Consider the following 26,092-nt stretch of genomic DNA (forward strand, 5'->3'; position numbering starts at 1 on the left):
ACAGAGGTGCAGAAAAACAAAGAATATTAAGCAACAATATCAATCACAATGTTCAAACTTCCTGTGTTGGTTGATACATTTTTTAGGAATACCTGACAACCACCTGAAATAAATCCTGGGCCTCCAACATTTACTAACGCTCACAATCTGTACGACTGTATGGCAAATCAAATTACTTGTTTGTTTTTACATACTTACTAATAAATTAATTACAATACAATCTGAAAACTCTGCGCCTGAAAACAAGGCTGAACCAATTTTTGTCCTCGTCAATTTTCTACTAAGTCAGACAAACACCCTTTACAAGCAGTAGTTTACGCTCAAACCAAAATGAGATATTGTCCTCTCATTCACTCATAAATAATGGTTAAAAAGTCCTGGGAAGTACAAGTGACAACACCGGCTCCGAACGTAAAAAAAGGGGAAGTATTTCAACCTGTATTTGAAGCGTCTTTTGTGGACATTTCACAGTTCAATGCTGCATTCTGCCATCAGGTCTTTAACAAGTTCCTCATTATTCAAAGCCAGCATGACATCACTGAAACTTAGATTTCAGGCTCAGCTAATCAATCACTGAGCCAGTGCTGATTCAAAAGCTGAAAGTTGGAGTAACTCAGCGGGACAGGCAGCACCATGGAGAGAAGGAATGGGTGACGTTTCAGGTCGATACCGTTCTTCAGACTAGTTAAGGATAAGGAAAACGAGAGATATAGACGATGATGTAGAGAGATAAAGAACAACGAATGAAAGATATGCAAAAAGGCAGTGTGCTTTACCAAAGTACACAAGTTTATTTGTTAATCTAAATGCTGCCCGTTGTTGGAATGCCTGCTCATATTTCAAAAATACAAATGTTTGTTAATTAATTCATTTGAGAGTAATCAAAACCTGTAGCAAAAGGTAAGATATAACCGCAGTGCTCATCAAAAGGCATGCATGTATCATGCTTACAAATATACTGTGTATAATAATCAACATCTATGCTGCACTGCAAGAGCTGTTTGCAAAAGAATCAAGTGTCACATCAGCAGAAACAACAGCTGCAGTGGTTCAGATTGTCTTACAAGATAACAAAGGAAATCTCCAGGCACAAGGAACTGCAGATGCTGATTTACCAAAAAAGACACAAAGTGCTGGAGTAGCTCAGTAGGCCACACAGCATAGGTACAACATGCTGGAGCAACTCAGCGGGACAGGCAGCATCTCTGGAGAGAAGAAATGGGTCAGACTGCATTTCTGGAGAACATGGATGTGCAACGTTTCGGGTCGTGACTCTTCTTCAGACAAAGGACATCTGTCCTGTTGCTACATGAGAGTGGGTGACCACACACCTCTATTTGAGTGGGGTAATCCTGGACTACAATAACCAAATCCAAATCCTATTCGGGACACTACTTGCCCCACCATTCCCTCGAGCTGTGGCAGGCACATTTATCCAGTGGCTCCTTAAACCTCCTACTTACTCCAGGCCCATGACCCCACAGATGAGCACCAGGCCATTATCTTGCAGACCATCTCTGGTTTTATCACTGCCAGCCATCTGCCCTCCATAGGCTCCAACCTTATTACACCCCAGCCCCACAAGGCCAGGTTTAACCTTATCCCCAAAATCGATAAACACAACTGCTCCTGCCCCACTGAAATCATTTCCACGTAACTGGATTCCACCCTGTCCCCCCGGTCCAATCCCTCCCGACTAATGTCAAAAACAGTCGGAAGGGTCTCCACCCGAAACGCCACCTATTTTTTTTCTCCAGAGATGCTGCCTGACGGCTGAGTTACTCCAGCATTTTGTGTTTATCTTCGGCTCCTTAGAGGAACAGAAATCGTAGGAACGGACTTTCAACAATTGTCCCAGCACCCGACTGCAGCAGTAAAAGGAGCAGGACATAATTACTGGAATTTTGGGGGGAACATTCTCTCGTCAGCAAATTCTTGTCTCACTTTGGCTTTACCTTAATTCTATGCAATCCTGAAATGAGGACGAAGATGCATCAACAATTTATTTAATATGCTTGAGTGCATTACAGCCTTTTGTTCGTCAGTTTTTGTGGAGAGAGAACTGTGCCTTACAATCTGAACACTTCCTTAATCTGACTACTGCCTGAGGAAGAAGCCTTGAGCAGTAAACAAACTGCTGGAGGAACTCAGTGGGTCATGCAGCGTCTCTGGAGGAAAATAGATCGATGAAGCTTTGGGTCAGGGCGCGTCTTCAAGATGTACATGGGAGTTTGGGCGTCTCTATTTGTGTATTCAAACCCTCTTGCAAAAAAACAACCTGCATTTATCCCAATCTTCCCAACTGCTTACTAAGCATTTTGTGTCCTGCTAGTTACTCTAGCATTTTGTGTCCCACTGAGTTACTCCAGCATTTTGCGTCTTTCTTCGGAGGAAAAGGGTGCTCAGATTTTTTTGAACACCTGTGAATCACTCACCATTTATACAACACAATCAGAATCTTTGGAAAGAGACATCAAAAATACTGGTGTTGAGCTTCACTGATAACCTGGTGCATTGTTAAGTTTGCTCTGTTTATCTGAGAGGAATCTAATAAACCTCACTTTAACATGAAGGTATGAATCGACAAAAAACCACAAGTTTATGGGGACGTTAGAAAGTGCTAAATATATAATGAGGTGTTAACAGTGTTACAAATGTTGTGGTCCAGTGCATTAAAAGATTCTACAATATCTTGTGGTCAAATTATTTAGTGATAAATCTACCTAAACTATAGAAGAACATGGAGTTGCTATGACTTCCTTCTGATTATGTAAGCAGTCTTTGAGGTAAACAAGTAGTCACATTCATATGAATAGGTCAGAAATGAGGGGTCAGAATGCTATACATAGGCCCCTAATTCTCATGTTCATATTTCTTCACAACACAGAAGGCCATTCTGCCCATTGAATCAATGCTGGCTCACAAAGAATCACAAAGTCCCATCTAATTTCCCCATATTACCCCAGGTCCTCCCACCTACCTGTACTATGGAGAATTCACAGTGGTCAAATAGCCTACCAACCCACATACTGTTGAATCTTTAGACTTTACTTTACAGATACAGCGCAGAAACATGCCCTTCTTCTCACCGAGTCCACACCAACCACCAATCACCCCAGTACACTTGCACTATCCTACACACTAGAGACAATTTAAATGTCTTATCAAAGCCCATTAACCTAAAAACCTGTACATCTTTGGAGTGTGAGAAAAAACCGGAGCACTCACAGAAAACCCATGTGGTCATAGGGAGAATATAAACTCCGCAGACAGCCTTCATGGTCAGGATCGTACCCGGGTCTCTAGTGCTGTAACTCTACTGCTGCACCACCGTGCTACCCTGTCTTGCATCGAGGCAAGAACCTGGAGCACCTCAAGAAAACACACGGAAGGTTGCAGGAAGAATTTCCAAACCCCACCAAGGCTAAAACTAGGTAATTGGAGCTGTGAGACAGCAGCTAAATTAGATGGTCTTATGCAGAGAAGGATGGACTCAGCCCGGCCCATCAGGTACACAGTGCTCATCTCCACCAAAAGCATTTATCTGAAGTGCTGCCTCAAGAAGGTGGCATCCATCATCAGGGATCTCCATCATCTGGGCTATGCCCTCTTCCCAAACAAACTGTACCTTGTTGGTTATACCTTCATATGTAGTTTCAGGAGGTACACCCAACATCTTATGGTAGCAGCTGGGAAGAACTGTCTAGATTCAGGAACAGTTTCTTCCCAGCTGCTAGTAGGCAACTGAACCATCCTCCCAACAACTAGAGAGCAGTCCTGAACTAGTATGTACCTTAAGTATAGAGTGGTTTTTTGTCATATGTCTAAGATAGAACAATTAAATTCTTATATGCAGCAGCACAGCAGAATATGTAAACACCACAGAACATGTAAACAACAACAGAATATGTCAACATCATCAGAATATGGTGACCCTCAGACTACCTTTAATCGGATTTTACTAGACTTTATCTTGCACGAAACATTATTCCCTTCATCATGTATCTGTACACTGAGGATGGCTCGTTTGTAATCATGTGTTGTCTTTCTGCTGACTGGTTAGCACGCAACACCGCTTTTCACTGTACCTCAGTCCAGGTGACAATAAACTAAACTAAATCATCATGGAATGAGATTATCCAGGTTGGGAGGACTATTCAAGAGATCCAACATCCATAAAAGTATCCACAACAACAGCTAATAAATGGAATTCCATACCATAAATCTCACTGCTACCATTGTGTAGGGGGTACAGCAGCTGAACGCCCCAGACCACCAGGTTCAGGAACAGCTACTTGCCTAAACCATCAGGTTCTTGAACTGACCCGCACAACCCCAAAAACTGTAGATGCTCAAAATCTAAAATAAAAACATTAAAAGTTGTAAGCATTCAGCAGGTCAGATATTTTAATGCATACAGACCTGCTGAACACCTCTAACATTTTCAGTTTTTATTTCACATGCAGGTAAACATTGGCCTGACAGATCTATCTAAAACGTGCTGAAACACCTCATCCAAATGTTGGCACCAACTTAACTATAATATATGACCTTGGTAAGCTCGGCAAATTACTGGATAAATCAACGAACAGACTGTTCTTCACTCACATCTCGAGCTTGTTACAACACCGGGCCAGCTTTAACTGGGATGATTGATGATTAATTGTACTGAGACTTGTGTTCAGACTCCAGGAATGAGCTGCCTGATTATAACATTTTGTTATGACCATTTATCGTTCAAAGTGACTGCAGGCTTAAACAGCAAGTCAAATGCCCAGTGCCAGTGACAGGCATTTTTATTCCTACTTGCCTGACCGTAAAGGTTGCCACCTGTTCACTTTTGAATCTTCTGACTTTATTGACTGCTGTATCCAGAAAGTTCTAAAATGAAAACAGGATACCATTTTTGTTCCATTTGGTGTTTTGTGGGTTTGAGCTTTATAGAGGTTTCATTAATGTCTGTCAGCAGTAAACATAACTCAGAATGGAGGCACAAGGATTTGCAGATGCTAGAATCTGGAACACTGGTATTGATCACTTACTTTTTTAAGGTAATCAATTGAACTGATTGATTGAAAGATACAGCTTAGGAAAAAGTCCAACCTACCGAAGTCATGCCGAACATCAAACACCTGTTTACACTAGTTCTATGTTATCCCACTTTCGAGTCTAGTCCCTGCATAGTGGGGGCAATTTACAGAGGCTAATTAACCTACAAACCCATGGGAAACTAGAGCACCTGGAGGAAAACCAAGCAATCACAGGGAGAACAGGCAAACTCCACACAGACAGCATCCGAGGTCAGGATAGAACCCAGGCCTCTACTAGCTGTGCCACCGCACCTTCCCATAGTGATGGGGTAAAAAAAAAAATCATAATTAACTGAAAATATATTTTTAAAAGATTGTATTCATTGTACAGATCATGCCTCAAACCAAAATGTTACTTCTGGGTCAGTATATACAAGGGTGGACGAGAAAAAATCTATTGGGTTTAGTATAAATTTATTTGCAGAATTCTGTGTTCATAAAACAATACTTTCAGGTGAATGTTACAGGACAGAGCAATGTTAATGCATGTTAGCAAATGCTTATAACATTTTTAAAAATGTGCTTTGCTTGCCAGGGCCTCGTAGAGATAGGAAAATGATTCCTATTATTTTATATTTCTGCTGGCTTACACTTATGACCCTGATGGTTACAAAATCGTATGTAAAATTCAGGATGTGTTAGTTCACCCACAAAAAAGGGTCTACAAAGTATTTTTGTATCAGAAAAGTATTTTTGTTAGTGTGAATGAATGATCGGATATGAAGAATTCCCCAAATAAATGAAGTCTTGATGTTTACAATTTGGCAATCATATTTTAGAACTGTCAATCCTGTTGAATTACATCTTGAAAAAAGGTAAAACACAAAGTGCTGGAGGACCTCAGCGGGTCAGGTAGCATCTCTGGAGGGAATGGACAGGTGATGTTTTGGGTCGGGACCATTCTTCAGACAGCTTTGTATCTTGCGCATAGAAGCAACATTAGTTTTAACCATCCTTTCTTGAAGCTGCTTTCTTCATAAAATGGCTATTTCTTCCTCACCATATACAAACCAATTCAGAGAAACATAGAAAATAGGTGCAGGAGTAGGCCATTCGGCCCTTCAAGCCTGCACCGCCATTCAATATGATCATGGCTGATCATCCAACTCAGTATCCTGTACCTGCTTTCTCTCCAAACCCCCTGATCCCTTTAGCCACAAGGGCCACATCTAACTCCCTCTTAAATATAGCCAATTCACGCTTGAAAGCCACAATGGAACCTGCCTCCACGACATCTGCAGACTATGTGTTCCAGATTCCAATCACATAAGAGTTTCACTTCCCATCACCATTAATTCTCTTGGCCTTTATTGTGTATCCGTGACCTAGTCCTAAACCCCTCCACTCTTTCCAACCCTCCCAATATTTCATATACATATGCCAGCTTCTTCTTCTCTTTAGAAAACTGTAAACAGTAACCCTTTATCTCAGGAACTAATGCTTGTATATCTTTTCTGGATCCTCTTGAATGCCCTTACATTTTCCTGCCACGTTTGAACAGAATATTCCAGTTAAATCAAACCATTGATTTATAAATGTTTAGAATTATTTGCCTTTCCGCCTCTATTAATAAAACCCAAACTCGTGTTAGCCTAATCGTCTGCTTTCTTCATAACCTGGTGATTTTTTTCCGCACTTTATACCAGTCTTGTCACTTTTAGTGTCTGTGCCCAGGTCTCTCTGGTCCTGAACCCTTTACTCTATAAAGTTTCTCCTCATTGTTCCTACATAAATGTATCATCTCACATTTCTCTGCATTAAACATTTTGCATTTGCTCTTCCACCAGCCTGTCTGATGCAATCAATCATATTCCTCTTCACAGTTCATAATACAGGTACTGCCAAGGCCTGTGCCATCTGCAATTTGAAAACTGTGGCTTGCATTCTGAGCCTTGAGCTTACATTGCTATCACTATTGTACCTATGATCATTTGAGCTCCATTATTTTTCTAAGAAATAGTCAATGCTTATCGGGAAAGATAATCTAAATCTGCTATTGAATAAGGTCGTTGAAGGTATCGGATGTAGCTTTATCGTGTATAATTGGCCAGCAGTCTAACCATATGTCATTCAATGTAATGCTGTTGTGATTGAACCAGACACATTACCCATCAATAATCCTATGCAAGGGGCACACAAGACCTGTTTAAAGCATCTTAACAATCATAGCAGTTTTGTTTAGAGCTACAATAAATAGCAAATCTTCCAATGCATTTTGCTGGATTCAGGAGTAAAGATTTTTCACATAATTATTATATTTGGGGATTTTTCACACAAAATTTGTAATCACTTGAGCTCGGTGTCCATCTGCCTAGCCATTCCATTATAATAGGTTACATTTGTGTCTCTGGTAACTGCAAAGACCAATAACACCAACAGTGACCATTCAGTGTCTGCTGGTTTGGAATAAAAGGTAATGGTTTTAAAAGTTGTGAGGGGAAAGATTTAATAAAAACTTGAGGGGCAACTTCTTTACTCAGAGGGTGGTGGGTATATGGAACGAGCAACCAGAGGAAGTAGTTGAGGCAGGTACAATAGCAGCATTTAAAAAGACACCTGCATGGGTACATGGATAGGAAAAATTTGGAGGGATATGGGCTAAATGCGGGCAAATGGGTCAAGCTTAGATGGGGCATCATGTTCAGCATGGACAAATTGGGCTGAAGGGCCTGTTTCCGTGTTGTATGACAAATTTTATCAGCAAAAAAATCTGGCTTAGCCCCTTACTTAATTTTTACCTGAGTGAATAGCTGAGGAGCATCGTCAACTTTAATTTGAGAATTAATGACTTGGAAGAGGATTACTGAAGCTATGAAGTGATAATGGCCTGTGTGACATCACTTCTGGTCTCCATCACACTGCCAGACAAACAGGAACCATGCAAACCGTGCACACAAAACTCATACTTGCTGAAAAATCCTTATTTTTTATTTTAATCCCTATGCAACATTGTACTATGCTCCTTCGAATTTCAATGCCATAAAGCTTAAAGATGAATAGATTCTGGAATTTTGAATGACAAACTGCTCTTGAAGTACAGACCATGAACAAAGTGGCAAAACTCTGAACCATAAACAAAAATATGGCTATTATAAGTAGCATGTAGTGTAGAAACAAGGAACTCCAGATGCTGGTTTACAATAAACACAAAGTGCTGGTGGTAACCCAAAGTGTAGCGGTAAAAGAGGAACTTAGGATTTCTAGTAATTGAAACACAAAATTAGCAAGCAGATATACCAAATAATTGGAAAGTAATGGAACATTGATTCCTATTGCAAAGGGTTGGAGTATAACATTGATGTAATTTTACAGGACATATGTGTAGCTACATCTAGAGGAATGTGCATGTTTGATTTACACATAGGTTTACATTTATTATTGTCATATGTACTGAAGTACAGTGAAGAGTTACATTTTGCATGCTATCATGTTCACAACTTATAGGAGCAGAATTAGGTCATTCGGCCCATCAAGTCTACTCTGCCATTTAATCATGGCTGATCTATCTATCCCTCTCAACCCCATTCCTTTGCCTTCTCCCCTTAACCTCTGATACTATTACTAATCAATAATCTGTCAATCTGCCCCTTAAAAACACCCAATGTCTTGGCATCCACAGCCATCTGCGGCAAAGGATTCCACAGATTAACCAGCCTCTGACTAAAGAAATTCCTCCTCATCTCTTTACTAAAGCACATCCTTTTATTCTGAGGTTATGGCCTCTGGTCCACACTCTCCCACGAGAGGAAACATCCTCTCCACATCCCTATCCAGGCCGATCCAATCAGGTCAGTACACAATAGATAAATAATCAAGTCAAACTCAAGTACAATAGGTAGAGCTAAGGGGAAGGTACAGAATGCAGAATATAGTTCTTGTGGCACCACAATGTACACAAATTCGAATTTCTGTAATGGAGTAGCATTGAATCGGACAGTGCCATAGCTTATGGAACGACTAGGTCCCAACCCGAAATGTCACCTATCCATGTTCTCCACAGATGCGGCCTGACCTGCTGAGTTACTACAGCACTGTCCGCTTACGGAAAGACCATTCAAAAACCTGATAATATTGGGGAAGAAGCTGTTCCTGAGGAATAGATGGTCCAAAGGATAAATGTGCCTGCACTGGAGACCAGTTCAGGGCAGTTCATTCCTGGGATGAAGAGTTGATGCATGTAGAAAGGTTGTGCTGAAGGAGCCTGAGAGGATATTTCCCCTGGTTGGGATATCTATTGCTAGGGACTTGAGATACAGTGTGGAAACAGGCCCTTCGGCTCACCGTGGTCCGTGTTGACCAGCAATCACCCCGTACACTAGCACTAGCCGATACACTCGGGACAATTTATAATCTACAGAAGCCAATTAACCTACAAACCTGTACATCTTTGGTGTGGGTGGAAATCGGAGTATCCAGAGAAGACGCCATGACCAGCCATAATTATATTGAATGGCAGAGCAGGCTAAGTTTGATTACCATATTTTTGCCTCCTGGGCAAATAAAATTAGACAGCTCATTCTGAAAGATGCAGTGCAGATCTATTGAGCTGAGCAGTCCAACTCTCCATGTGAAATCTTTCACAGTGAAATGTGGGAACAAACCAATGTAGAAAGTGGCCATGTAGATACAAGGAACTGCAGATACTGGAATCCTGCGTAGAACCGAAAGTGCTGGAGTAACTCGGCGGGTCAGTTAGCATCTCTGGAGGAGCATTTTGGATTGGGACCATTCTTCAGACGTTTCAAATTCAAGAAGGAACCCAATCAGAAACGTCGCCCATCCATGTTCTCCAGAGATGCAGTCTAAGCCGCTGAGTTACTCCAGCACTGATGCAAGTGACCACTTAACTAGCAAGACATTTACAATCTCAAATTCCCAAGTTACTGCAAAATGCACAAGATCCATAACATTTTCTGTATAACTGATGTACTTATACAAGCATGAACAGCAAAATATTACTTTACTGGAGAATGTTAACACAATTGCATGCAGTAAATTATCATTGAGAACATAGGTGAGGAAAACTTCCTTGTATTATTTTTACCGACCAGTTTAGAGCAACTTAGCTGTGGGTAATATTGAAAGAAGTCCAATCAGTCTTGGACACATGGGTTTCAGTAGTTTTAGGTCTACATTTCTGAATATTATTCAGACAATGTTCAGAGGAACAATAGGATGATCAATATCTGATGTTAGTCAAACACTCACAAATTAATTCAGCATTCTCAGTTCACCAGGAACCACATACATTGCTTGAGGAGATGAAGTTTGTAGGAAATAATTATAAAAATTTACCGCCTATTTTGCTGGCCATTTCCTCTTCTGCGCAAGAGAGTGAGGATGCGGTATCATTTGGATATTCTTCCCCCTGGCATCTGTGCAGCTGTGAATTTTTCTTTTGTTGGTACTTTGCCAGCCACTGAAATTGAAGCGAGAATCCTCCAGGGGCAGCTTGTTTGTGTACTTCTACAATAGTAAAATCACATGTAAAGCAGAGTACATCTTTCATTGTTTTTCCTATCACCATTGTTGCATAATTTGCATTGTAAAAATTCACAAATAACCTTTACATGTCTTTATACATATCCAGCCACACCATCATTCATTAATAGTCTGTTACTGGAAAGAATGAATGGATTCAGATCAGACACCAACTTGACAAGATTATTACGGTAATGCATTGTCCTGAAATAAGGCAAAGCAGGAAGGAACTTTGATCTCAAATGTTGACTGTTTTTCTGTCGAAGAGACACAAAATGCTGGAGTGACTCAGTCAGGCAGCATCTCTGGAGAAAAGGAATAGGTGACGTTTCGAGTCGAGTTTCTTCTTCAGACTGAGTGAGGGGAGGGGGAAACTTGAGATATGAAGAAGTGCAAAGAACAAATGGATGAGAGGTATGCAAAGGACAAATCAAAGCCCCACTGTTTCTCTATACACAGAGGGTATTGAGTGCTTGGAGCACACTGGCTGGGGTTGGTGGTGGAAACGATAGTGACATTTAGAGACTTTTAGATAGCCACATGGATTCGCAAGGAATGGAGGGGTATTGATTGTGTGCAGGTAGATAGGTGTGCAGGTTGGTGTTGGATCATGTTCGACACAGATTTTGTGGGCCAATGTGCCTGTTCCTGTGCTGTACTGTTCTATGTTCTAGCGATCCAACTTCTACGTGGCCAAATATTTTTATTGTATTCTGAATTTTGAAAGTGATAGCAATGATGTAGAAGACCTCCTTCGACTTTGTTGAAGACCAGCTTCGACTAGCTATGATTAACTTCGGGAAAATTGGACACGGAATAGTGGAGAGTGAAGATGGCCTCCTTCGATCTCCTTCGACTATGATTGTATTGTATATCTTTATTGTCATTTCCTGAGTATTCACATACCCAGAGGAAACAAAAAAACGTTGCTCAACCAGTGTCCATTCAGTGTGCATTAAAAATAAATAGAAATAAAAATACATATATCATGAACAAATTTAACACTCTACTAAACATTCAACAGGCGTTCCGATCGGCAGCGGCACAACAGTGGCTCTGCTGCAGTGTGTCCAGGTTGGTGGTTGGTGCGCGATACTTTGGCAGGGGGCAAAGTCCGTTTAGCAGTCTTATAGCCTGCGGGAAGAAGCTGAGGAGCATCCTGCTGGTTTTGCAGCTAATGCTCCTGTACCTCTTCCCAGATGGCAGGATGGAGAATATGTGATGCGATGGGTGGTAGGGGTCTTTGATGATGGAGATGGCTCTGCTGATACATCTCTTCCTGTATATGTCCAGCAGGAAAGGGAGTGGAGCACCAATAATGCTGCTGGCGGTCTTCACAATCCTGTCTAGTTGGTGCCGTTCGTACGCCTTGCAGCTCTCGAACCAGGAAGTGATGCCGTAGGTCAATGTGCTCTCGATTGTCCCCCTATAAAAAGTCCGTAGGTGTGTAGTGGGGAGACCTGCTTTACGTAGTCTGATGAAGATTATCTATGACTACCTTCGACTACCCTTGATCACCTACGAGTAACATGCCGACCTACTACGACTAAACCTACGAATAAAAAAAGTATTGATTTTTTCCATGGCGACCATTTTTTAATCGCGGGCATTTTTTAACATATTGAAAAAACGCCGCGACCTAGCTGAGGCCTCGAGTACACGGAGACTACTCTGGAGCATGAAGGAGAGTTACGAAGACCTCCTATGACCTCGTGTTGAACATGCTGCGAGTATGAGTCGAGGGCAAACTCGCCAGAACTCGTGGATTAGGTCGCCCAAGTGGGACAGGCCCTTAAAATCGACTGGATCTCTTGGTTGCTAACCATTTTAACTTCTCTTCTCATTCCACACTGGTCTTTATGTCCTGCATCTCCCCCACTGCCAGAACGAAGCCATAAGCAAACTCAAGAAACAGCACCTCATAGCCTACAACCCAATGGTATGAACATTGAATTTTCCAATTTTAGGTAACTAACTAAACCCCCATCCCACCTTTCTTTTTCCCCCTTCTCTTCCCTGTGCCCCACTATCACCTACTTTTCCCCTCCCCCTCCCCTTCTACTACATCCGTCCGCTGGTTTCGCAATTCGTTGGCTGGGTCCATCTATCCCTTGCCAGGCTTTTTCCTGCCCTCCTCTCTTCCAGCCTTCTTTCTTCTTTCTCCTCCGCCACTCCCCCCAACACCACGGTTATAATGAGGAAGTGCCCTGACCCAAAATGTCACCAGTCCATGTTCTCCAGAAATGCTGTCTGACCCGCTGAGTTACTCCAGCACTTGGAGGATTTTTTCTGTCAGGTAGCATCTGCAGTTCCTTGTTTCGACATCAATGGACCTAACGTCAATCTGTAAAATTCTGATGTCTTTCCAAATTTTAGCAAATAAAAATATCTGCTTATACTTCAAAGGAGATTAAAATATGATTGCCTGCAAACCAATGGTATGAACATTGAATTTTCTCCTTTCTCAAAGATTGTCATTCCTACATAAGTTTCAGTTTCACAGCCATCTGCTTCCTCACTGCAATACATTAACAATCTGCGTTATTTGTTACTTTAGGCTCCACAGCAGGGGTTCGCAACTGGTCCATATGGAAATAGAGTAGAAACCATTGTGAATATTTCCCCATTTCGGTCAAGATGAGGCTGACCAGAATGTTCCCACTGTTGTCAGAGTCGTGTTCAACTCATTGACCAACTATCTGTTTTGCAGGTGATATTGCATCACAAGCCATCCTAGCCCCCAATCTCACAATACAAAGGAACCAGGACCCTTCTTCAGTGAGAGTCAAGGGAAAGGGAAACAAGAGATATTGACGGTGGTACAGTGCACTCCATAATGTTTGGGACAAAGACCCATCATTTATTTATTTGCCTCTGTGCTTCACAATTTGAGATTTGTAAGAGAAAAAAAATTACATTTGGTCAAAGTGCACATTTATTTATTAAGATTTTATTAAAGGCCATTTTTACACATTTTGGTTTCACCATGTAGAAATTACAGCTGTGTTTATACATAGTCCCCCCATTTCAGGGCACCATAATGTTTGGGACACATGGCTTCACAGGTGTTTGCAATTGCTCAGGTGTATTTAAATGTCTCCTTAATGCTGGTATAAGAGAGCTCTCATCACCTAGTCTTTCCTCCAGTCTTTCCATCGCCTTTGGACATTTTTTGCTGTTTATCAACATGAGGACCATAGTTGTGCCAATGAAAGTCAAATAAGCCATTATGAGAATGAGAAACAAGAATACAACTGTTAGAGACATCAGCCAAACCTTAGACTTACCGGGGGGGGGGGAGGTGTATTGGCTTGGGCATGCTGAAGGTACTGGCTCACTTATCTTCATTGATGATACAACTACTGAAGGCAGTGGCATTATGAATTCTGAGGTGCATAGACACACTCTATTTGCTCAAGTTCAAGAAATGTCTCAAAACTTATTGGCCGACAATTCATTCTACAGCAAGACAATGATCCCAAACATACCGCTAAATCAACCAAGGAGTTTTTCAAAGCTAAAAAATGGTGAATTCTTGAGTGGCCAAGTCGATCACCCGATCTGAACCCAATTGACCATGCTTTTTTATGCTGAAGAGAAAACAGAAGGGGACTAGCCCCCAAAACAAGCAAAAGCGAAAGATGGCTGCAATACAGGCCTGGCAGAGCATCACCAGAGAAGACACCCAGCAACTGGTGATGTCCATGAATCGCAGACTTCAAGCAGTCATTACATGCAAAGGATATGTAACAAAATACTAAAAACATGACTATTTTCAATTACATGACATTGCTGTGTCCCAAACATTATGATGCCATGAAATGTGGGGAACTATTATGCACAGGTATAAACACTGCTGTAATTTCTACATGGTGAAACCAAAATGTATAAAAATGGCCTTTATTAAAATCTGACGATGTGTACTTTAGTGTGAAGTAAGTTTGTCTGCTATAAGAACATCAGGGCATTCATGCTAAACAAAAACACTGAGTGCTGAATGACTGCTGAGAATTGATGGGATGACTTTTAAGCCTAAACGGCCTGTCCCACCAGCATGCGATTACATGCGTCTAGCGCGACCAAACGTGGTCCCAATTCGAACCGCGGAGGCTTATGGAGTTGAGCGGGGCTCGTCCCAACATCATACTCACCAATCAGCTTGGCAGGAGGCAGGCCGACTGAATTTGGACGTCGCTCAGCGTCGGGCGGTGACGTCATCGTGCAACGCCACGCGCTAGGCGTACGCCGTCAAGACTAGGCGTACTACATCAAGACGCTGCGTCTCGACGTCAGGAGACGCCCTCTATGCGCCTGCGGGCCAGCAGGCCGTTGGCGCGCGGGAGTTTCGGACAGTGCAAGATTGTTGGAGCCCAGCCCCGCACAACTCCATACGCCTCCGCCGATCGAAGTGGGACCGGACCCTCGAGACCGTACGCCTCACGCGACCAGGTTTGGTCGCGCTAGACGCATGCTGGTGGGACAGGCCCTTTACCCTCAGACATTAGCAGCAATTGAAGAGCGCACCCCCTGAGGTGAGGACTGTTCAGAGCTGGTCGGGGGGGGGGGGGCTGAAGAAGAACTTCAGGACTGTTTGAAGTCTGTAGACTGGGCGATGTTCAGGGACTCGGCAACAGACCTGAGCGAATACGCCACATTTGTTACATACTTCATAAGAAATGTGTGGAAGACTGCATCTCTACAAAAACCTTCCGAGTGTTTCCCAATCAGAAGCCTTGGATGAACTATGAGATCCGCACTCTTCTGAAGACCAGACACTGGGCATTAATGTCCGAAGATACAGAGGTCTACAAGAAGTCCAGATACGACCTTGGTAAAGCCATCAAAAACACAAAAAGGGACTTTTGCTCCAAGCTGGAGGATGAGACTGATGTTCGGCAACTGTGGCGGGGCTTGAATGCCATCACTTCCTACAAGGCGATATAAGGAGGCAGCTCAAATGTCAGAGAAGCATCAATCCCTGACAAGCTCAATGCGTTCTATGCACGCTTTGATAGGGAGAATACTGATGTGCCTTCCCGAGCCCCAATTCGCCGTGATGGTTTTTCGGTCACAGTCACAGAGTCACAGAAAATCCTTCAGAGGGGTGAACCCTCGGAAAGCTCCTGGACCTGATGGTATACCCGGTCGTGTTCTGAAAACCTGTGCAGACCAACTGGTTGGAGTTTTTACGGACATTTTCAACCCCTCACTTCTGAGGTCTGAGGTTCCCACCTGCTTTAAAAGGGCATCAATAATACCGGTGCCCAAGAAGAGCAAGGTGACGTGCCTCAATGACTATCGACCACTGGCACTAATGTCTGTGGTGATGAAGTGCTTTGAGAGGCTGAACATGGTGCAAATCAACTCATACCTCGACAAAAACCTGGACCCACTGTAGTTCGCTTACCACCACAACAGATCAACCGTAGATGCAATCTCGCTGGCTCTCCACTTCGCTCTGGACCACTTGGACAACAAAAACTCATATGTCAGGCTGTTATTCATTGACTACAGCTCAGCATTTAATACAATCATCACCTCCAAGCTGGTTACCAAGTTCTCAGAACTGGGTCTCTGTGCATCCCTCTGCAACTAAGTCTTCGACTTCCTCATTCACAGACCACAGTCTGTTTGTATTGGTGGAAATGTCTCAGCCTCGATAACAATCAGCACGTGAACACCGCAAGTGCTCAGCCCCCTGCTGTACTCACTCTATACTCATGACTGCATTGCCGGTCATAGTGTAAACTCCATCATCAAGTTCGCAGACGACACCATTGTTATGGGATGTGTCACTGACGGAGACGAGTCAGAGTATAGAAGTGAGATCGACCGACTGACCAAATGGTGCCAGCACAATAACCTGGCTCTCAACACCAGCATAACCAAGGATCTGATTGTGGAGTTATGAAGGGGTAGGATGGGGACCCACAGTCCCGTTTATATCGATGGTGGAAAGGGTCAAGAGCTTCAAATTCCTGGGCGTGCATATTTCCGAAGATCTCTCCTGGTCCCAGAACACTGATGCAATTATAAAGAAAGCACATCAGCGCCTCTACTTCCTGAGAAGATTACGGAGAGTCGATATGTCGAGGAGGACTCTCTCGAACTTCTACAGGTGCACAGTAGAGAGCATGCTGACCGGTTGCATCGTGGCTTGGTTCGGCAACTTGTGCGCCCAGGAGTGGAAAAGACTGCAAAAAGTTGTAAACACTGCCCAGTCCATCATCGGCTCTGACCTCCCTACCATCGAGGGGATCTACCACAGTCGCTGCCTCAAAAAGGCTTGCAGCATCATCAAGGACCCACACCATCCTGGCCACACACTCATCCCTCCGCTGCCTTCAGGTAGAAGGTACAGGAGCCTGAAATCTGCAACATCCAGGTTCAGGAACAGCTTCTTCCCCTCAGCCATCAGACTACTAAACTCAACTCAAACAAAAATCTGAACTTTAACAGTCTATTGCACTTTATATGCTTATTTATGTGTGTATATTCAATGGTATATGGACACACTGATCTGTTCTGTATTTATTTATGCCTACAATATTCTGTTGTGCTGAAGCAAAGCAAGAATTTCATTGTCCTATCTGGGACACATGACAATAAACTCTCTTGATCTTGAACGAGCTATGGTCAGTTAAGGAAAGAGGAATTGACAGGAGGAGGATGCTAGTCATGCTCCATGTGGTCATAGCTCTGCAGCAAGCTGATGAAGGTTGGACAAACTGAAAGCAACACTGTGAAAACTTCGATTCTCCAGTATCTGCTGTTCCTTCTTAAACACCCGCTGAGTTTCTCCAGCATTTTTGTGTACTGTGAAAACCACCCATGAGGGGCTCTGCCAGCAGCAGCTTGACCATGGACTCAGGGCACATGTTACGGTGCAGCTTACTTCAGAACAGAGGAGAAAAATGACATCTACCAAACCACTATACCCAGGCTACAATTCAAAAGGCAGCAGATGTTGGAAATCTGAAATAAAAAGCAGAACATGCAGGGGACACACTTGCAGCAGTTTGGTCAACATTTGTGGAAAATAACATTAAATTTGCACTCAAGTCAAAGTTAATTTATCAGGTAGCACAGTGGTGCAGCTAATGGAGCTGCTACCTCACAGAGCTAGGGGCCCAGGTTCGATCCTGACCTCCGGTGTTGTCTGTGTGGAGTTTGTATGTTCTCCCTGGGTGGGTTTTCTCTGGGTGTTCCGGTTTCCTCCCACATCCTGAGGATGTCAGAATGAATTTCAAACCCGCTACAGTACCACGATCTGTTACAACTTTCATTTTGCATACCCATGAACACCCTGTCACTAAAGCCAGCTTTATCACAAGTATTTGCAGCTGCTTCAGTGTTATTAGAACAAGCTTGAACAAGTTAAAACTGGAAAGAGGATACATCAGTAAAGTTTATTAGCATCATCCACATATGCACTATTAACAGCAACTAGGATAACCTTTCAAATCACGATGATGCCCAATTATTTGATTGATTGCATGGAAACGGGCCCTTCGGCCCACCAAGTCCACACCGACCATCGATCACCTTTGTCGAATGACCACACTAGTTTTGTGATATCCTACTTTCGCATCCACGCCCTACACACTAGCGGCAATTTAGTTTACAGAGGGCAATTAACCTACAAACCTGCACATCTTTGGAATGTGTGAGGAAACCAGACCACCCGAAGGAAACACAAACGGTCACAAGGAGATCATGTAAACTCTACACAAACTGCATCCGTAGTCAAGGTTTAATCCGGATCTCTGGTGGTGGGAGGCAGCAGCTCTACCAGCCGCACCACTGTGCCGCACAATTATTGTGTCCACCCTTCAGCCAAAAACACTGCGAACTACCCGAGCAGTCAACCTGCACCTCTCTCCTTTCATTTACAACATTTGCAAGAAACTTTGCAAAGACAATCAAGTGGACCGATTGCATTAACAAGAACAAATACATTTCTAAGTTGTTGAGAGTGTCATTAATGTCAATGTTTTTCGCTCAGTTCCTTCAAACTGTGCCTAGTTACAAAAATACCTCAGACAGGACGCATTAAGACCACAATACTCATTTTGCAGCAATTTTAAAGCAGCGATGAAGTGCACAGCATTCGTTGTTAATATGATGCATAATAACTATAGCCTCTACATGTAAAAATACATCTAAATGGATGTTGCTCATGCAACACACTTGTCAAGTCAATGTCAGTACTTACCACTGTAATTTCTGCGTTTTTTAAACATTAAAGTGCGTATTTTTCTACAGTCATAGACCCACTTTCAACAATTCTGAAGACACAGTAATAATCCGTTTTGCTTACACAGAGGGTCAAAAATGCATGTGAATAAGTTAGGCTTCTGTACATGATATAATTGATTAAATAAGCACAACAATGAGAAAAATGTCACCATCAAAAACAGAGCCTGCTTTCTGGGAAGTTGTGAATAAGTAACTGACTGCAGGGTGCAACGGCGCAGCCTCACTGCAAGAACCTCACTCCTTTGATCGAGATGAGGAGGAAGTGCAGATTGGTTTAAAAGATAACTAGACCGTTGGGTCCTGTCCCCTCAACGTGCAGTTGCGGGGAGAGGGGGGGGGGGGCAGCCTGCTGTGTCACACACACACTAACCACCCCCCACACACATTAACCACCCCCACACACACACACACACTAACAACCCCACACACACACTAACCACACACACTAACCACCCCCCTTGATATTATATTAATATTATTCATTCGCTCCTTTTACCCCATCCCCCACCCTATTCACTCATGCATAGCCCCCAACTCGCAAGCACTGCTAGAGAGGGAGGGAGGCAGAGAGAGAGAAGGCAGAGGCACATAGAGAGAGGGCAGAGGCATGGAGAGAGTGGGCAGAGACATGGAGAGAGTGGGGGAGGAGAGAGAGAGAGAGAGAGAGGGAGAGGCACAGAGAGAGAGAGAGAGAGAGGAGAGGGGAGAGGCACAGAGAGAGAGGGCAGAGGCAGGGGCCCGATTTCATCTCCGGCAGCGGCGACCAAAGGACTGTGAGCGGTGGGCGACCATAGAACTGCGAGATCGGCGGCTTCATTGCAAGGCACGACTTAATCTCCAGGTACGACTTTTGAATAACGGTGGGGGGAGGGGTCGGGGGGGGGGGGCGACGTCACTCGCAGCGCGTGGAAGATGGCAGGCACGCAGACCCATTGTGACATCATCAGCGAAAGACAGTCGTTTTTATTTCAATTTTTGTCCGATTTTTGAACATTTAGAGTAATAACTCAAGAAATAAAGCATTGAATTTTCTGATAAGGTGATTTTGGTCTCCATGGAAAAAATATCTACCAAAATATGTAAACATTTTATCGTTACTGCGTAGATTTTTCGAGAAGATGTGATTATACACAAACAAGCACACAAACAAATACATCCCCATACAAGATCAGACTTTTAAGTACATAGATATCAAATTCCAATTACATATTGCTACAATGAATGAGATTAATCTGACCTCAGCAAACTACTGATCTGAAATCTCCATTCAACTTGCACTCTGACCTGTGTCTGTGTCTCCTGCACTGTTATAGCATATCCAGTGTAAGCTTGAAGAACACCCTCCACCCCCTCACCACCACACCCCCCACCCCCCTTCTTGTGCACATTATACCTTGAAATAAAATTTAAACAATCTCCAGCTTTTTTCCCCTACTACAATCTGAAACATTGCCGATTCATGTTCTCCAGAGATGCTGTGTAAACGGCTCAGTTACTCCAGCACTTTGTCTTTTTTTATAAACCGCATCAGTAGTGCTTCGTGTCTACAACTTTCTATCATTGCTTGTGTCAGAAAAGGCCATTGATGGATACACATGAGGTATTCACTCAGTTATCTCTCTATAAAAACACTGTCTGATCCATTTATCCTCTCTCTCTCATCAGCTAATGCTATAGCTTAACACCCTTCATCCTATCACCTGCTCCTCACCATTTCTGCAGGTTTCTCCCTTTTTCAGTTTTGGGCCCTTCTCTTTGCAAAGATGTTGCCTGAAATTCTGAATGTTTTCAGCATTTTCCATCTTTATATCATTGAACCGGCCCTTGTGCAAGAGAAATTGACGATAACCCCCCACAGATCACATTCAGCAACTAAAACACTCTGGATAAACTATGTAAAAACTGTTTTCACTTATCTTAGAAACAATGAACTGCAGATGGTGACTTATAAAACAAGACACAAAATGCTGGAGTAACTCAATGGGTCACGCAGCATCTCTGGAGAACATGGATAGATGACGTTTCGGGTCGGGACTCTTCTTCAGATTGATTGTGGGAGGAGAGGGTGGGGTGAAGATAGCTGAAAGAGAGGAGAGGGTGGACAAAGCCTGGTAGGTAATAGATTGATCCAAGTGAGAGGGGATTTGTCCACTATCTGCCTATCAAAACCCACCTCACCTATATCAACTACACCCCAACTTTTGTGAACAATCTCACCACAACGAGCAGCGCATTACGCTTATTTGTAGTTTTTCTCGCTATTTATAGGAAAGATCTGTGGATATTATGATCGCCAACCACTAAGCTTCAAAACAGATGTAAAAGAGGATGTTGGAAACACCCAGATCAGTCAGCGTTTGTGGAGAGCCAAAAATGTTTATTTGGTAACAACCTTTCATGAGAACTGGCAAGTTCTGAATAGTAACTGGGAAGGCTGGAAATTTAGAATAATTGAATTCCATGTTGAAATCTGAGGCTGTAACACATGTAGTGAGAAGCTGTGATACAATGCCTCCAAAGCTCTGGAGTTCAGTGGAACATTATAAGAAGAAATGAACAGATGTCAGAATGGAAGGTTCCTGAAAAACTGCAGCAAGTAGGAATTTTGTTGCCCTGGTTCATAAATGGTACATATGACAAATACACACTCCTGAATGCAATGGGTAAGAATGAACAATTGTCTTCTGCAAAGCTGTCACCCAATCTGCCTTTGGTATCTCCAATGTGAGGGAATCCTCATTGTGAGCATCAAATCCAGTGCGCTAAATTGAAACCTGTACTGAATTGCTATTTCACCAAGTATGTTTTGGTCCCTGGATGGTGGGAAGGAAAAAGGTGAATGTGCAGGTATTATCATAGAGCAATAGTTATATGCCACACACCTCTGGGATTTTCTAGCACTGATTGATACTGGTTATTGATTACATAATGTTGTCCTGATGTTGATTATATCTTTAGCATTCATGATCCCTGTTGGCCCCTCAGTTTGAAGAAGGGTCCCATCCCAAAATGTCGCCCATCCATTTCCTCCATAGGTGTTGTCTGGCCCGCTGAGTTCCTCCAGCACTCTGTGTTTTGATAATGATTCCAGCTTCTACAGTTTCTTGTGGCCCTAAATCTTCAGGATATTTGAGGCTTTAACAAAAAAATAATAATTCTTACCTCCACATGCCTTGTGTAATTCCTGTAGGAAAATCCTACTCTGTGAACCAAATGGCAGCTCAAGCACTTGATCAACATCATTTGATGTTATTTTAACAGTCGTGTCAGAACCTGTGGAGTTGTCAACAACCATTTTAGAACAAAACTGTTGTGTCTGGTTCTTTTAGCATCTGTAGAGTTTTGCTTTTGTACATCCAAACCCCGATACCACAAAACTATGGATATAGTTAAGCCAACAACACGTCATTAACACAGAACTTGCATCATATTAAGACATAGAAACTAGTTTATTTTTGCAATTTGGTTAGTCATTATCTCAATGAAGCACTTCCAACAGCAAAAGGTCACAACAGAACTGATTAAATATTCTGGTTGGTATGTATCATTTTTCCAATTATAACTTGGACATTACTTCATCATAATTTCATTGTGCAACCATGAAAACTATAAAATGGGAGAAACATAGCCAGTTTTATCTATCTGAATTAAAAAATCAATTATTAAGCTGGCTTTTTCTTAAGTAAGGAGGTAAAGCTTTCTCGAAGCCAAAAGGATTTTGCACGTAATATGTTTAAAATGGACATTAATAGAACACAGCACAGCACAGGAATAGGCCCTTAGGCCCAAATGTCCATGCCAAACATGATACCTAGATAAACTAATCTCATTTGCCTGCACGTGATCCATATCCCTCCATTCCCTTCATATTCATGTGCCTTACTAAAAGTTCTTAGAGGCCACTACAGTATCTGCCTCCATCACCAACCCTGGCAGCACGTTCCAAGCACCCGTCACCGTCTGTATAAAAAAAATTACCCTCACATCTCCTTTAAACTTTGTCCCCCTCACCTTTGTCCCCCTCACACAGAGAGTGGTGAATTTCACACAGAGAGTGGTGAATCTCTGGAACTCTCTGCCACAGAGGGCAGTTGAGGCCAGTTCATTGGCTATATTTAAGAGGGAGTTAGATGTGGCCCTTGTGGCTAAGGAGATCAGGGGGTATGGAGAGAAGGCAGGTACGGGATACTGAGTTCGATGATCAGCCATGATCATATTGAATGGCGGTGCAGGCTCGAAGGGCCGAATGGCCTACTCCTGCACCTAATTTCTATGTTAAAGCCATGACCTCTAGCATTTGCCATTTCCACCCTGAGAAAGGGATTCTGACTGTGTGCCCTATCTATGCCTCTCATACTTCAATCAGGTCTTCCCATAAACTCAGATGTTCCAGAGAAAACAATCCAAGACTGTCCAACCTCTGCAAATAGCAAATACTCTTGAATCCCAGCAACATTTTGGTAAACAATTGTTAAGATTACTGAAACAATTTTAACTTTCTCAAGCTCATTCAGAATATTGAGTGAATAAGCACGTAACTGAAAACAGGAATTATGAATGTAATACAAAACTACATTCACTTTGCATTACCAGAACTTTAACCATTAAAGCACAGAGATTCAGTTATGTTGTTAATACTGTGAATATGGTGACACTCAGTGGCAGCATAGAAACCCACAACAACCAGATGCATTTATGCTAATATATTTAGCAAGGACTCAAAGCACAAACTGTTCCAAACATAATATAGCTTTTTTTCCATTGAGAGGGTAGTGGGTGTATTAAACGAGCTGCCAGATGAAGTAGCTGAGAAAGGTACTACAGTATAACAACATTTAAAAAACACTTGAACAGATACATGGATAGAAAAGCTTTCGATGTGTATGGAGCAAATGCGGGAAAATGGTATGGCCTGTTTCGATGCTTTGTAACTCTGTGACACTATTACGTTATATACCGTTTTATTTTCCAATTATAACTTGGCCTCCTCATGATTTAGTTGTGCAACTATAAAAGCTTTTGTTCTACAACAAACGTGTGAATGAATTGAGTATATTTAGAACTTTAAAATTAATTGTTTACCAAACAAATTTGAAAATTGCACAAATAAAAAGATTCAAATGTGCAAAATTATACATTTAAAACTAACAAAAAATAATTCCTAAATTTGCAAACTTAACTAACTACATAGTCAGGTTCAAGGCTATTGAGTATAGAAGTTGGGATGTAATGTTAAAATTGTACAAGACATTGGTGAGGCCAATTCTGGAGTATGGTGTACAGTTTTGGTCGCCTAATTATAGGAAGGATGTCAACAAAATAGAGAGAGTACAGAGGAGATTTACTAGAATGTTGCCTGGGTTTCAGCAACTAAGTTACAGAGAAAGGTTGAACAAGTTAGGGCTTTATTCTTTGGAGCGCAGAAGGTTAAGGGGGGACTTGATAGAGGTTTTTAAAATGATGAGAGGGATAGACAGAGTTGACGTGGAAAAGCTTTTCCCACTGAGAGTAGGGAAGATTCAAACAAGGGAACATGACATGAGAATTAAGGGACTGAAGTTTAGGGGTAACATGAGGAGGAACTTCTTTACTCAGAGAGTGGTAGCTGTGTGGAATGAGCTTCCAGTGAAGGTGGTGGAGGCAGGTTCGTTTTTATCATTTAAAAATAAATTGGATAGTTATATGGATGGGAAGGGAATGGAGGGTTATGGTCTGAGCGCAGGTATATGGGACTAGGGGAGATTATGTGTTCGGCACGTACTAGAAGGGTCGAGATGGCCTGTTTCCGTGCTGTAATTGTTATATGGTTATATGGTTAAGACAAAAAAAAGTATCACCATCTTCTTGTTAATGAGGGTTGGTAATTAAAATGTGCTTTAACCACTATATCACATTCAAAACAATTAAAATTAATTATGAAATCATTGCACTAAATTGTTTGATACCAATTTTTTTCATTGCTTTAATTTTTCTTTTATAAAGTGTGAAGGGACTTTAGAAGCACCATAGAAATGATTATCACAAAATACTTTGTAACTCATTATTTTTCTACAACCAGAAATGTAAGAGTTCTCAGGTTTCCTTTGATACCATGGTGGTTATTTCTTTTTTATTTTGGAATACCTCAAACTGAGTTTAATAAATTGTTTCAGCAATTTGATAATGTGGAAAGCTAAAATGTCAGAATGTGTGATTTCTAGGGGAATTTGAAGGGATGATGTTCCATTTTCCTGAACCCCACAGTATTTGATGGGATATTGTCAGAAATTGGATTCTGCGGTTGAAAATCTTGGTGATTTTGTGGTGCATAGTCACAGTGCACATAACACACATTGTTGGACAAGTGGGGCAGACAAAGTCATAGAGTTAGTTACACAGCACAGAAACTTGGACAACCTGGAAAAATTTCCGTCTTGAGAAGTAACAGGTCAACTTCTACAGCAGTACCAGGGGACAAACCTACAGTAATTTGAAATTCAGAAATGGAACCCAACTAACCTCATCCTCCAGCTCTCTTGCCACGCTCCTTTAATTGTCTAAGTAGTTTAGTAACTTTCCACCAATGAGAAAGTCACCAAAGAGGCAAGGCAGTTTACTCAATTTTGGTCTACAACGTTTCAAAAAAGTTAGTACTTGTGAATTTCCCAACAGTGTGAAATCCTGAACCTATGACCTCTTTCACAATTCCTTGCCGGAGTTGCTGCCACATACTCTTGACTGTACCATTTAGTTATTACATAAATAAATATACAATAGATGCAGGAGTAGGCCATTCAGCCCTTCAAGCCAGCACCGCCATTCAATGTAATCATGGCTGATCATTCACAATCAGTACCCCGTTCTTGCCTTCTCTCCATATCCCTTGATTCCATTAGCCTTAAGAGCTCTATCTAATTCTCTTTTGAATGCATCCAGTGAATTGGTTTCCACTGCCTTCTGAGGCATTGAATTCCACAAATTCACAACTCTCTGGGTGAAAACGTTTTTCTTCATCTCAGTTATAAATGGTCTATCCCTTAATCTTAAACTGTGGTCCCTGGTTCTGGAGTCCCCCAACATCGGGAACATGTTTCCTACATCTAGCGTGTCCAATCCTTTAATAATTTAATATGCTTTTATAAGATCCCCTCTCATCCATCTAAACTCCAGTGAATATACAAGCCTAGTCACTCCATTCTTTCATCATATAGCTGCCCCGCTATCCCAGGAATTAACCTTGTGAACCTACGCTGCACTCCTTCAATAGCAAGAATGTCATTCCT

The 26,092-nt window shown here is 42.2% G+C and overlaps 1 protein-coding gene across 4 annotated transcripts in view; it reads right to left on the reverse strand.

The window, feature by feature from the left end:
- The window catches only part of inpp5b (inositol polyphosphate-5-phosphatase B), a 135,423-nt gene that overhangs the window by 90,437 nt on the left and 18,894 nt on the right, over positions 1-26,092 (reverse strand). For 2 of the 4 annotated variants that reach the window (XM_055656076.1, XM_055656072.1), the window contains 2 exons: positions 21,993-22,103; positions 10,386-10,556 (listed from right to left, as the gene is read on the reverse strand). In XM_055656076.1, the coding sequence (XP_055512051.1) occupies positions 10,386-10,556; positions 21,993-22,103 (282 nt within the window). Of the gene's footprint in view, positions 1-436; positions 971-10,385; positions 10,557-18,786; positions 18,980-21,992; positions 22,104-26,092 lie in introns of those variants that run through there. The other 2 variants (XM_055656073.1, XM_055656074.1) reach the window with 2 other exon arrangements.

Source organism: Leucoraja erinacea, chromosome 26 (assembly GCF_028641065.1).
Source record: "Leucoraja erinacea ecotype New England chromosome 26, Leri_hhj_1, whole genome shotgun sequence".
Taxonomy (NCBI): Eukaryota; Metazoa; Chordata; class Chondrichthyes; order Rajiformes; family Rajidae; genus Leucoraja; species Leucoraja erinaceus.